We start from the raw sequence: 14,461 nt of genomic DNA, 5'->3' as shown, positions 1-14,461 counted from the left end.
TAACCCCTTCTTTGGGGTTAAAAGCGCCCCGTTAGAGGCCGAAAAGTGGTGCAAAAGCACTGCTTAAACAGCAGTAAAGCGCCGCTAAAACGAGTGGCACTTTACCGCTAATGGCCACCACTTTCAGTGTGAAAGAAGCCTAACTGCCAATCCTGGAAGTCTGTTCCAAGCAACAACTACTGTTTCTGTAAAATAATATTTTGTATGGTTACTTCATACTTTCCTCCTGCTAGTTTGAGGTCATGCCCCCTTATTCTTGAGCTGCGCTTCATATTGGAAAAACTGCCCTGCTGAAGGTAATTCACACCCTGTATGTAAAGGTTTAAATCATGTTCCCCCCGGGGCTGTACAGAGCACATTTCTCTAGTCTCTCCTGTTTTATTCTTCCGACTTTGCGTCATTTTTGTTGCTGATCTCTGATCCTGCTCATCAATATTTTTTTGTAAGCGAGGGCTCCAGAACTGGATATGTCATTCTAAATGAGGTCCACCCTGATTGGACACACTGTTCATTTTGCAATAATCTAAAACTAGCACCACCAATTCTCTATAGTAGTAACCCCAATATTGTACTGTATTAGAGGATACTTTTATACCAAGTGAGTCATTTTATATTTAGAAAAACAAACACTCATTTATTTATTGGACTTCTAAAAAAAAACAAAACCTTAGACTGGAAATTCAATGGAATAGCAGGCAGCTTCATGTACCTAAAGGTAATATCAACTTCTTTTTATGGTGCCTCAGAGTCCCAAATCTGGTTCATCTTTTTTTGCAAATACTGACTTCAGCTAATAGATCGAAGGTCTGGCCACTTACCTTACCTCCCAAACCTCATTACTGATTAAAGAAGCTGCCAATCACAGTGATGGACCAATAAGAGGATGTAGGGAGGAGAGCAGATAGTGTGGGACAATGCTCCGACCTTCTAGTTGAAGTTAATATTTGCATAATAGAAGTAAAGAGTTGAAAATAAACTGCCATTGCCTGCAGGCACTTAGATATACTTCCTATACCATGGTAGTTTAGTGCAGGTGCACTGTCAATATAGGTTGCAAGGTTTAACTTGCTTATAGTCACTTTTAAAGCCGTACTACCTAAAACATAAAGCTGCATATTGTTTTTTTCCCGTATCAAATATGTACAGAAAAGACATCTGTACAGATGTAGAAATGTATACGGTTTTAGCATGAAGTCACATTAGGAGACAACACAGTATATACATGATAAAAGTCCTATAAACATATAAATTGAAAGTATATGAGCCTACAAAGGACGAGTCCACTACACACTGTATAGTGTATGTGGCCACCTTGAAAGCAGTTTGTGTTTGGCTATTCCAAGCAACCAAAGGTCATTCTGTTTGGGTAATCACCTGCCATTGCTTTGTGCACTGTTATAGGGAGGCTGCAAAAGAGAAGGGTTTCAAATGCAAAATGTAAAGATGTCCTATATTCTTTAATAAAATGTTGTATGATTCAGGTATGAAAGAGTTACATTTTATTTCCTTGCTTCCACTTCTTTAGCATCTTATTAAATATTTTGTTATCGCCAAGCCTGACACAACAGCCATTTGCATTGTCAATTAAATATTAATGCTGCACCGCATTAAAGCATTGTAAGTATTTTGTTATGCTTTGCACTTAGCATAAAATAGGGTTCAATTTCAGTAAGTACAAAATATTTCTATATACAAACATACAGTATTAAATTACAGTAAATGATAGCTAGAGATAGGGAAAAGCGATTATATTTTAATAGTTAATGTGAATGGCTCAGTCGTTAGGAACTATGCAGAAAGTTGGTAAATACACAGAATTAGCTGGTGCTTGGCAGTTTGGTACTTTATGAAACAATAGAACAGGCTTTTTCTCCATCTATTAATAAACATAATTTAAAAATTACTAGGGTAGTCATGTATCACTAGAAATGCGAAGAGAAGGGTAAGTGTTTATAATGTCCGCAAAGTCCCCACTTACTAAAGTTTAAGTAACTTGCAAAGTTTTCAATAAAAATATATTAAAGCATAGTTAGTCTACAAGCAACCTAATACACTCACAGAATGCAACAGGAGCAAGTTAAAAAAAAAAAGTACATTTACCTCAACCTTGAAACAATTATACACATATGGGTTCTATATTTAAATCACCTACATGTGTACAAACAGGCTTTTGTTAGGAGTTGCTGTGCTATATAGTGTATATATCTTAGATGCAAATAATAATTACATTATTGGAGGGGATGATAAGGGACTATATCCAAGAATTTATTGAGGAAAAAAATATCTGAAGTAGTCATCAGCATGGGTTTACGAAAGGTCGTTCTTGCCAGACCAATCTGTTAACATTCTATGAGGAAGTGAGCTGCCATATAGACAGGGGAAGGCCCATGGATTTAGTCAACCTTGATTTTGCAAAGGCATTGGATACAGTCCCCCATAAGCACTTAATCTACAAGCTGAGGTCTACAGGCGTGGGTTAAAAACTGCTTACAGGGGCGCGATAAATTTGTACTCAGACCGGTCTGCTGTGGTAAGTGGGGTTCTGTTTTGGGACCAATTTAATTTATTTATAAATGATATAGAGAACGTGATAAATGGCTCAACCTCAGTTTTTGCGGATGACACAAAAATAATAACTTTAACAAAAAGACCTGAACAAAGTAATGGAGTGGGCGACTATATGGCAAATGAGGTTTAATGTGGAGAAATGTAAAGTAATGCACTTGGGGGCAAAAAACATGAATGCAAACTACTCACTAGGGGGAGAAATGATGGGGGGGATCAAGGATGGAGAAGGATCTGGGGGTCCTAGTAGATGACAGATTGAGCAATAGCATGCAATATCAAGCTGCAGCTACCAAAGCAAGCAGAATATTAGCATGCATAAAAAAAGGGATATACTCCAGAGATAGAACAATAATCCTATCACTTTATAAAACATTGGTTAGACCTGGAGATCTGGAGTATTCTGTCCAGTTCTGGTCACCAGTCCTCAGAAGGGATGTGCTGGAACTGGAGAGAGTCCAAAGAAGGGCAACAAAAGTAATAAGGGGACTGGAGGACCTCAATTACGAGGAAAGATTGCAAACACTAAATTTATTCTCGCTGGAGAAAAGACGATTGAGAGGAGATATTATAGCGATTTACAAATACCTCAATGGCAATCCTAACATAGGAGAAAAACTATTCAGTCTCAAGGAGCGTAAGAGGACACAGGGCCACATATTAAGGTTAAACCGCTTCTCTTCCAATCTCAAACTGCAAAGGGGGGGTTTCACTGTCAGGGCAATAGGGATGTAGAACTCCCTTCCACAATTGGTGGTGGCTATTAATAATTTTAAGAGACTCTTAGATGGGCATCTTAAGGAACATGACATACAGGGATATGGGAAATAATTATAGACACTGACACACGTGCATCTACACAAGTTGAACTGGATGGACTATTGTGTTTATTTGACCTTACCTACTATGATACTATAAATTTGTTAAAGCGGTTCTAAAGGCAGAAGTATTCTGTTATAAAGGCATTAAGGTAAGAAATCTTCTGGGTGCAGCCCCCCCCCCAGTGCCCCCCCCCCATACTTACCTGAGCCCCATCTCTATCTGTGCAAGAGAGCAGCAGCTCTCCCAGGTCTCTGCCTTCTCATTGGTTCACACAGCACACACATGTCTGGTGTGATCTTCATTTGCATAATCATGTGGGACCTACTTTCGCATTTGTGCACAAGTACAAGGGAAACATGTTCTTTTTCTTTTACTATTTATTTTATTTATATTTTTTGTGCTGTCTCTATTTTTTTTTTTTTTTTTTTGCTATCACAAGGGATGAACAGCCAGTAATGGCTTGTAAACAACAAAAAGAAACTGGAAGTGGCAAATTCCTTGTTTCGTTTGTTATAAAGGAGGGGTGGTTACAGATCTACCTGCCTTTCCTCTGTACTCAGCTGGACAGGTTGCAACGGTCCCAGCTCCCCAGTCGTGCCAGTTTCCGCACCCTGTAGAAGTGATTGGGCACCGGTAGAGCCGCTTGGATCACTTCTACATGAAAGCCCATCACTGGCTGCATATGTTGATACAGGAATCATGGCTTGTCACCAGAAGAGGAATAGAGGGGAAATCTTCCAATGGAGACACTAGTTCTGGTGACAACCAGAGATTCCCTCACTTGGATGGATTTTCGCTTACTGCCTGTTTTGGCTTTGGGACAGCAAGTAAAAAGACTCTCCCCAATGGGACACAGATTGCAAAAAAAAACTGCAAAAAAAAAAAAAAAAAAAAAAAAAAACACCTGACCCTTCCTCTATTAAAAAAAAAAAAAAAAAAAAAAGAGGTTTGTCTTTAGTTCTAATTTTTGTCAAGATGTTATTTCTGCCTGTGAACCCACTAGGAAGATTTTTCCCCAACACCTTTCTCTGTGATGCCTGAACAAGAAAAAAGGGCTCTTTCACACCTGCATTGAAAATAGGTGGTTGGATTGTGAATTTAACACTTTCCAAAATTCTTTAAAGGTGCACAGAATTGCTACAATGGGAAGCAGATTGAGGTGTTCACACTGCAGCCTTCATGTTTCTGAGAGGCAAAAAAAAAAATGCAGCCAGAGTTTAGCAAGTGTTGGCGCTTTGCAACTGCCTCTATTCACTTCTATTGAAACACACCACAAGCACACCTTAAACACACTTTAAACGCGCCTATGGCATTTCCAGTGCGTTTACAGTGTGATGGTAAAGCATTTAAAAGTGATAATTTCGCATTTTAGCCTTGAAAAAAAAATGTAAAACACAGGAGACATTTAAGAAGTGTTGCCTGATGCAACATGAACACATCCTAAATGCTCATTATTGCTTTAGCTGTGTTAGGCTCCATTCACACTAATGTGTTTTTTGATGCATTTTGCATTTTGCAGAAATGCATGGGAATTTTTAAACATGGGTTCCTATGAAACAAGTTCACATCAATGCATTTTTGTGCCTCTGCCTTTTTGGAAAGGGTCAGGGACTTTTTCATGCAAAATGCAGCGTTTTGCATGTAATAGAATTCAATTTTTTTTTTGCGACATTTTTGATGCGTTTTTTGCGTTTTTTTTTACACTGTATACAGTATAAAAAAAAACTGTAAAAAAAAAAAAAAAAAAATGCAAAACGCAGCAAAAACGCTGTAAGTGGGGTTTTTTTGTTTTGTTTTTTGGTTTCATCACAGATAGTACAAATTGAATTTTTTTCACTCCTGGGAGGACAGAAGGTCACCATCATCACTTGGACTATATTTGGCACTTAAAGTAGTTCTAAAGGATGAAGACTTTTTACCTTCATGCATGAAGGTAAAAAAAACTTCTGTGTGCAGCAGCTTCCCAGCACCCCAATCCTTACCCGAGCCCCCCACTGATCCAGCGATGTTCACGATAGCCTTGGCTGTCCTGGGGCTCTCACTCCTCATTGGCTGAGGCAGCAGAGGGAGCCCATTGGCTTCCACTGCTGTCAGGGAAGCCCAGACTCTATGTGTCTTATGCTGGGGAACAAGCATGCAGTGGTGCTCCCAGGGCAAGCAGCTTTCTCTGGGTGCACTGCTCAAGGAGGAGGAGCCAGGAGTGCCGGTGGGGGGGCACGAAAAGAAGAGAAATGGAGCTGCTCTGTGCAAAACCGATGCATAGAGCAGGTAAGTATAATGCCGCGTACACACGGTCGGACTTTCCGGCATACTTGGTCCGGCGGACCAGAGTCCGCCGAACAATCCGACCGTGTGTAGGCTCCGGTGGACTTCTCCGGCGGACTTTTTCCCAAAAGCCCGCCGGACCTAGATTTGAAACAAGTTTTAAATCTTTCCGCCGGACTCAGTTTCTGGTAGAAAGTCCGCTCGTCTGTGTGCTGGTCCGACGGAAAGCCCGCTCGTGTGTATGCTGGTCCAACGGACCAGATACGACGCAAGGGCAGGGTATTGCGTTTCGCGCTCGCTGCAATAGGAAAAACAAATTTTCCTATTGCGGTGAGCGCAGGGCATACCAGGCCCTTAGGTCTGGTATGGATTAGAAAGGGAAACCCCTACGCCGCAAAAACGGCGTGGGGTCCCCCCTAAAATCCATACCAGACCCCGATCCGAGCACGCAGCCCGGCCGGTCAGGAAAGGGGGTGGGAACGAGCGAGCGCCCCCCCCCCCTCCTGAACCGTACCAGGCCGCATGCCCTCAACATGGGGGGGTGCCTTGGGGGAGGGGGGCCCTGTGGGTCCCCCCCACCCCAAAGCACCTTGTCCCCATGTTGATGAGGACAAGGGCCTCTTCCCGACAACCCTGGCCGTTGGTTGTCGGGGTCTGCGGGCGGGGGGCTTATCGGAATCCGGGAGCCCCCTATAATAAGAGGGCCCCCAGATCCCGGCCCCCCACCCTATGTGAATGAGTATGGGGTACATGGTACCCCTACCCATTCACCTAGGGAAAAAGTGTCAATAAAACACACTACACAGGTTTTTAAAATAATTTATTAAACAGCTCCGGGGGGGTCTTCCTCCGGCTTCGGGGGTCTTTTTCCGGCTTCGGGGATCCCTCCGGTTCCTCTTCTCCCGGTGTTCCAGTTCTTCGGCCGGCTCCTTCGCTGTCTTCAGGCCGCTCTCTTGCCAGAAGAGGTCCGGACTTCTGGGCTTCTTGTCTTCTTTCCTCTTCTCTTCTCCAGATGTTGACACGACGCTCTCTCCGGCTGAACTGCTCTCTGAGGGCTCCGTTGTGACTTATATAGGCGGAGACCCCGCCCCCTTATGATGTCACAGTCCCTTGGCATGCTGGGACTGTTACGTTTTAGGGGGCATGGTCACCGGGTGGTGTTGACCACGCCCCCTAAAACGTCACAGTCCCAGCATGCCCAGGGACTGTGACATCATAAGGGGGCGGGGTCTCCGCCTATATAAGTCACAACGGAGCCCTCAGAGAGCAGTCCAGCTGGAGAGAGCGTCGTGTCAACATCTGGAGAAGAGAAGAGGAAAGAAGACAAGAAGCCCAGAAGCCCAGAAGTCCGGACCTCCGCTGGCAAGAGAGCGGCCTGAAGACAGCGAAGGAGGCGGCCGAAGAACTGGAACACCGGGACAAGAGGAACCGGAGGGACCCCTGAAGCTGGAAGAAGACCCCCGAAGCCGGAGGAAGACCCCCCGGAGCGGTTTAATAAATTATTTTAAAAACCTGTGTAGTGTGTTTTATTGACACTTTTTCCCTAGGTGAATGGGTAGGGGTACCATGTACCCCATACTCATTCACATAGGGTGGGGGGCCGGGATCTGGGGGCCCTCCTATTATAGGGGGCTCCCGGATTCCGATAAGCCCCCCCGCCCGCAGACCCCAACAACCAATGGCCAGGGTTGTCGGGAAGAGGCCCTTGTCCTCATCAACATGGGGACAAGGTGCTTTGGGGTGGGGGGGCCCCGCACCGTAAAGTCCGCTTGTGTGTACGCGGCATTACATGTTGTTTTTTTTTTTAAAAAAAGCTTTAATACCACTTTAATGATCTATTTATATATTTGATATAATTGTAATCTTTTGATGCAGCGTGGCATTGTTTTTGCACTAGAATGGTTTAACTAAGGTCTATTATTTTATTACCAAATTCATGAACTTGTGCTTGAGGTCAGGACATGTGTCTCTTAAGTTAGAATTAAAATTACAGATTGGTAAAATCACTTCTAAAGCAGGTCACAAAAAAAGCATTTCCATTAAACCAAAAATAAGGAAAAAATTGGTATATTTATTGTATAAACTGTGTGCTGCAACAGTGTGCGCCGTCAAGAAGACAAAGTAAAAAAATAACATAAAACCCCTGTTGAGATAGACCTGTTTATCGTGCTGATTTAATACATGTTTTCTATTGTGCAGAGAAGACATAATCTTACCAAAAAAAGCTGACCTTTGCCTAAAATGGTGTTCTCTGAAAAAATAAGCTTTATTGTTTGAGCAGAGGAGCAACCAGTAATGGTTAAAGATGGCTTCAAGCTGTTTCATGAAGACAGCTCTGGAGAAAAATAGTTTAGCTTTTGTCTCAGCAGTCTTGTTCCACAGAAACAATCCTTCATCAAAATTCATTAAAAAAAATAAATGGTATATATGAAGGATTGCCATCATAAAGAGAGTATACGTATAGGGTAAATCCTGTCATCTATACACACTTCACAGTAATAAAGATGGTGTTGATTTTCTTTGGGGGGGGGGATAGCACTGCTTTTCTAGAGAAACAGTTATTCTTACAAAAGAATTCTGCTAAAACAAAAATTAGATGAGGTTAATGTGATTGGATGACATACTTCAGCACTTTGGCAGCCCACTACTGACCATACCACTGGAAAGCTACATGCCCAAAAGTCCATCAAGGGCATTCATTAACAATTTGAAATTATTTATTCAAGTGTAAAACACCCACTAAAACTTTCCAAGTGCTTCTACCATCACTTTAGTAAAATTTGTGAAATTCACTTGCTAGAACAGCTAAATACGTGACTAAAATATGCAATTTCACAGTTGACAAATTTGCTACTGCTTACAATACATTTTTTGTGACTTGAGCAACAAGTCCATGGGCAATTGGATATTGTTACTGTATTGTGAATGCAAAATAGTAAATTGTAACAAACAGCTGTTACTTGGTATTAAACCCCTATTTTACGTGATCTTATATACATACAATATGGTTGTCAGACAACACTGCTCAAGCTGCTCTATAAATTGTAGATTCACTTTTGTTGATGAAACTGCCCCCCATCTCTCCAAGTTCCCCTCACCTCTTGCAAGCATAAAATACATAATTCACACTGTCAGGCTCACCCAATGGGTGGGTAGTGCTTGTAGATTCACTTTTGTTGGTCTAAGTTGATGTTGGTAAAGGTAAAGGAGCACACAAGGATAACCTAAAAACAGTTAAATTAGTAAAATAGGACCCCAAAATACGGTTGCAAAGTGTCCAGAAGATGCTTTGTGGTTGAAGCAGAAGACGATAAATGTAGCTCCTTTAAATAGCTTTTATTAAATAAGAGGCTTAAAAACAGTCAATAGTCCTGCACAACATCATGCCAAAATTAGCTACATATAAGCTTACATTACTCTACTTCCGATGGCACGAGTGTGTGGCTGGAACCTGGAACCGATAGCAGTATCCTTCCCCTTCGGGGACACTGACCTAGAGCATACTGGAATCTACCATCCTTACAGGGAGCTTGGCTACCTAAAGCCCTGTTGTGAAAGTGGTACATCTGCCGCCAAATGATAATCACCGTACATGGGGGGAAGACAATGTAAGCTTATATGTAGCCTGCGTTGGCATGATGTTGTGCAGGACTATCGACTTTTTAAAAGACTTTAATTAAATAAATGCTATTTAACAATTTATATTTATCTTTTTTCTTTCAACCACAAACCATCTTCCGTATTTTGGGGCCATCTTCCATATATTTGCAGCCATATTTTGGGGTTGTATTTTACACATTGAATGGTTTTTAGGGTATCCTTGTGTGGTCCTTTCCTAATGATTCTATATATGGTTTTTACTTCACCCTGGTTCAGGTTGTATTTGGAGCAGCCATAAAAATACCCATGCCCCTGGATGTTCGACAAATAGGGCTATCCTTTCCAACACTGCTAGCAGCTTGTGTGCCACACTCTATTTGGGCTATTTACAGAGCTTCTGTATCATATGCTACTATCCAAACCCCTAACTCTGCCTATGTACTTGGTCCTCCATGATAGTAATGACTCAACTTAGCACATTTATGGGAATTGAGAAAGCCAGACCCATGGCCTGTGAGCACTGGAGAGCCTGGAGGGTGTGTGCCACAAGTTCACCAACAAAAGCTAACTTATGCAATAAATCCTATAAATAGAGTTCTGGCAATATTACTTGCTTTTTATGTTCAGTGTGTATGAACATGTACACTAACATGATAATTTAATAAGCCAAACAGCAATGTGCTGTTAACCAAAGTATCCAAAGACAAACCACTTTTCCAAACCCAATTACAGTAACCTAAAACATGATTGGTTGTAATGGAGTTTTGCTTTTGTACACTATTTGCCTTCTGCACTGCTTTCCAGGTCCATGTTTATTAATTGTGTTGCCCACAAAGATTCTAAGGTTGAACATTTAGATATCTGTAAAAATAACACTGTAAAACTATGACTACACTGAACTGCATTAGATTTTGCTGCAGAATACTATTTTAAAACAAAGACTTTTTTTGAACTTTCCAATCCTTACAGAACTATTAGCAAACAATAACAAAATAGGCCTTTAGATAAGAATCGCTCTGAATTAGGGCTGAATTAAAACACTCATTTCTCTCTGTAGCTACAGCAGCCGAGATGCAATAAATGGTAGACTCAGTCCTTGTTAATTAACTCCAAATTAAATATTAACTTGATTTTTAAAATAACACCAATCCAAGCGTATAAATCATTTTGTCTTCTTAGACAAAGATTAAAAAGAGCAACGTCACCTATATTAGCTGACAAATCTGACAAGATGTTCTGCTAAGCTTATTCTAATAATCATTAAAAATGAAGAATGGTGAAAATGTAATTACTTACCTATGAAATAGGAGAGAAGTATTGCCAGTAGTACAGAGACCCCTACGGCACAGAGTGCGGTACATTTCCAACTACAGTACTTTGAGGACTTTTTGAACTTAAAAGCACTTCTTGATAAGGTGTTTCGAGGGAGTGGTCTTGTGGGTGGAGTATAGACAGTGCCAGATGCCATTGTGTATCCGGGTGTAGCAGTGCTGAACAGTGGGGTTGTCCCTGTTCCTGTTTTGAAAAGAAAATGCCTGTAAAGAAAAACAAAAATAATTATTATTCTGAAGTTACCCTAGAGAGTTCCTTCATATTAATATTGTGTATATTCAATGAAACAGTTTCAGGGCACTTTGGGCTAAGATCATGACATTTTGTTATATTTAAAAGATAAAGCCATACAGAAAAAGAGCTATAGCAAGTACTGTATAATCTGTAACCAAACAATCAACTAGGAGGAAACCATTTCTATATAATCACCTATTGACCTTCAGCACATAGTGCATGTTAAATTAGGCTCCTGAAAAGAAACATTGAAAATTAAAATTGACCACAAGGGAACCATCTTTTTTAGCTCAGTGAGAAGGCCATCTCTGGGTAGAACATACTGTGAAAGCCTTTGCCTAGGGGCTCTCCAGTTCAATCTTCAGACAGAATAATGACAGCTATAATGACTATAGACATGTAGAGGGACATCACTGCTTGAAGCCTTTCCTTGTTTCTAGAACTTTGAATGATGATGAAAGAAAGCCCAATCATGCTCTATGAACGCAATAAGAAAGCAATAAGTCACTGACATCAGATCACATCTCTGCCCATATCTAATATTACCCCAGTATGGACTTGATCATAGAGGTGATCAAGCCCATACTAAGTGCAATGTTAGAGAGGGGCAGTCCCAGACAGGGCTTCATTGTGCCATCCCCTTGCTTAGCTATAATGTCTATGGCAGCTATTCAGCTTTGTGTGGTACACTCTAGGTATGGTACTGCTCACTAAACTGAATTGCTAAATAGATTTCCTGTTTTAAAGTGATAATATGTAAATGCCTTTTGTTTTAAGACGTTTGAGGTGACTGTAGCCGTATTAGTGCACTTGTAAAATGAAAAAAAAAAAACAAGTTAGCACTGTCTGTGACACTTTTCTTATTTGCACTAATATTCAAATTTTCAGGGCAAGCTTTCAGGGTGTACCCCCTTCTTCAAGGTTCAATCAGTACTGAAACTGGGTACACATGGTCCCAATATTCCTTCTGAACCAGCTGACATTCAGACCACGTATACAGCTGTCCTGCCGACAGAAGCCGTTCTAATGCCGCGTACACACAATTTCCGTCAGAAAGAGTTCGATGGGAGCTTTTCATCGTATATTTCGACCATGTGTATGCCCCATCAGACTTTTTCTGTCAAAAATTTAGACGGACTTTGATAGAGAACATGTTCTATATTTTTCCGAATAAACAAATTACTATCGAAAAAACGCTGTATGCTGTTCTGACGCACAAAAAAATGACGCAAGCTCTGAAAAAAGTACGAGACGGAAGCTATTGGCTACTGGCTATTGAACTTCCATTTTCTAGTCCCATCATACGTGTTGTACGTCACCGCGTTCTGGACGGTCGGAATTTGGTGTGTATGCAAGACAGCTTGAGCGGAATTCCGTCGGAACTCCATCGGAAAAACCTTCAGAGTTTATTCCAATGGCAAAACCGGTCATGTGTACAGAGCATAAGGACCTTTTTTTGTCTAAGCCAATGGTTGTGAGCGCTGATTAGTGTGTTCTGGCAGGGGGTCCCCTTGTCAGAACACAAAGGCACAGCGGAAGAGATTAATGCACGAACATCTCTTAGCACAGCAGAAATAAATAGCGAGGCCTCGAATGTAGATAATCAAGTAATTTGAGAAAGGGGTACCATCATCCTATTATTGACAATAAACTGAAAACGGAGATCAACCCCAATGGTCGCCAGAGAGTGATCATTGGAGGGGGGGTCTCCAGTTTCAGTTTATTGTTAGTTAGTACAGAGATCCCTCTTTTTTTAGTTCTGCATGCTGGGTTGAACAAAAAAAAAAATGAATGTGTGTACCAGGCTTAATACATAAAGTTTTAGCAGAACGTTACAATTTCTCTCCCAGAGATTGTTAACATTTAACATTAACATAAAACTTTGTGCATTAGTACTGCTTGGACCTTGAATAAGGGGGTACACTCCAACAGCTTGTCCTGAAAATTTTGATGTTAGTGCCAATAAAAAAAGTATGACAGACAGTACTAAACTGTTTTTGTTGTAAGAAGTCAATGATATTCCTGGCTTGTGATGACATCTTTGGAGTAGAGTGTTCTAAAAACAACTTCCATGATGGATATTATGTAGGTACCTAATTTAAGTACAGTGACTAGTGTTGAGTGCCATCACAAATAAAAATGTATTACCATCATACCAGGAAAGTTTCTTGATGAGGCACTGCTTAGAAAGCACCTCAAGCATGGTAAGGATAACAGAGAGTCTCCTGATCAGAAAGGCAATAGAAGCCAACTTGAGCCCTATTATGCCTCAAGTTTTGCAACAATTTTTCACATTTTTGCAGTAATATCTAATACTCTCTTTTTACCCGATTTAACTACTTCCGGACCGCCCACTGCACATATACTGCAGCAGGGTGGCCCGGCTGCGTGAAACAACCTGTACGTTGTTCACACCTCCTGGTTTGGGGCACATGCATGTGCCACCGGCGGCCCAATCCCGCTGTGATTGGACACAGCGGGAGCCAATCAGTGGGTCCGGTGGCCGCAATGGCTGCCGGCCACCCGCAATCGTTCCTGGAAATGACAGAACGGCGGTCTGCTTATGTAAAAAAGGCAGACTGTTGTTCTGTCACAGAAGAAGAGAGAGATCTATGGTTCCTAATATTTAGGGACACCTATCTCTCTCGTTCAGTGTCAGCATTCCCCACACAGTTAGAAAGCACACATGGGAACACATTTAACCCCTTGATTGTCCCTGATGTTAACCCCTTCCCTGCCAGTGTCATTTATACAGTGTCAGTGCATTTTCGCCAAAAACTGTCCATTAGTGTCCAATTTGTCCGCCGCAATGTTGCAGTCCCGCTAAAAATCGCTGATCGCCACCATTACTAGCAAAAAATAATTTAAAAAGTCCCTAAACCTATCCCATAGTTTGTAGATGTGATAACTTTTGCGCAAACCAATCAATATATGCAAATTGGGATTTTTCTTACCAAAAATATGTAGCAGAATACAAATTGGCCTAAACTGATATAGAAATTTGATTTTTTACATATTTTTATTGGATATGTTTTATAGCACAAAAAATAAAAACCGAAGAGGTGATCAAATACCACCAAAAGAAAGCTCTATTTGTGGAAAAAAAGGACATTAATTTTGTTTGGGTAAAATGTTGCAAGACATTGTCAGTTAAAGTAATAGTGTTGTATCACAAAAAATGGCCTGGTCATTAAGGGGGTAAATCCTTTCCGGGGCTGAAGTGGTTAAAGTAATTCTGCCACCTACATCCATACCAATTTTAGGCAAATTTCACTGAGAAACAAAGGAAATGAAGCCTCTCAAAATATCCCGTAGTTATATAAATATCCCATAATATAATAAAATAGCTACATCTTACTATTATGCAAAAAGTATGTTCCTTTAACAGTAAATGTTACAAAATGTGCACAATTTCTTGTAAGCCATTGTAGGCTCTGAACAAGAAAACAATGTCACAATTGTATACTCATTACTGTTAGTGTATATTAGTGTGATAAAAAGTAACATTGCTATATCTCTCATACTGCTCCTTCCACTCTACAACCTAACACCCTGCTGGCTTCACAACTGCTCAGTTACATGGCATGCCTCCCTCTAATAATCTGAAATAATGATTTCAGGGGTCTCTGTGGCTGATGGCAAT

The 14,461-nt window shown here is 41.0% G+C and overlaps 1 protein-coding gene across 12 annotated transcripts in view; it reads right to left on the bottom strand.

Annotated features, from left to right (window-relative positions):
- Nucleotides 1-14,461, bottom strand: part of TENM3 (teneurin transmembrane protein 3) — a 1,659,985-nt gene that overhangs the window by 331,290 nt on the left and 1,314,234 nt on the right. For all 12 annotated transcript variants that reach the window (XM_073606803.1, XM_073606789.1, XM_073606818.1 and 9 more), the window contains one exon: nucleotides 10,549-10,787. In XM_073606803.1, the coding sequence (XP_073462904.1) occupies nucleotides 10,549-10,787 (239 nt within the window). The remainder of the gene's footprint in view (nucleotides 1-10,548; nucleotides 10,788-14,461) is intronic.

This window comes from Aquarana catesbeiana, linkage group LG01, assembly GCF_042186555.1.
Source record: "Aquarana catesbeiana isolate 2022-GZ linkage group LG01, ASM4218655v1, whole genome shotgun sequence".
NCBI classification, from domain to species: Eukaryota; Metazoa; Chordata; class Amphibia; order Anura; family Ranidae; genus Aquarana; species Aquarana catesbeiana.
Note: the sequence above shows the minus strand (reverse complement) of the source record. Positions and strands in the feature narration are given on the sequence as shown.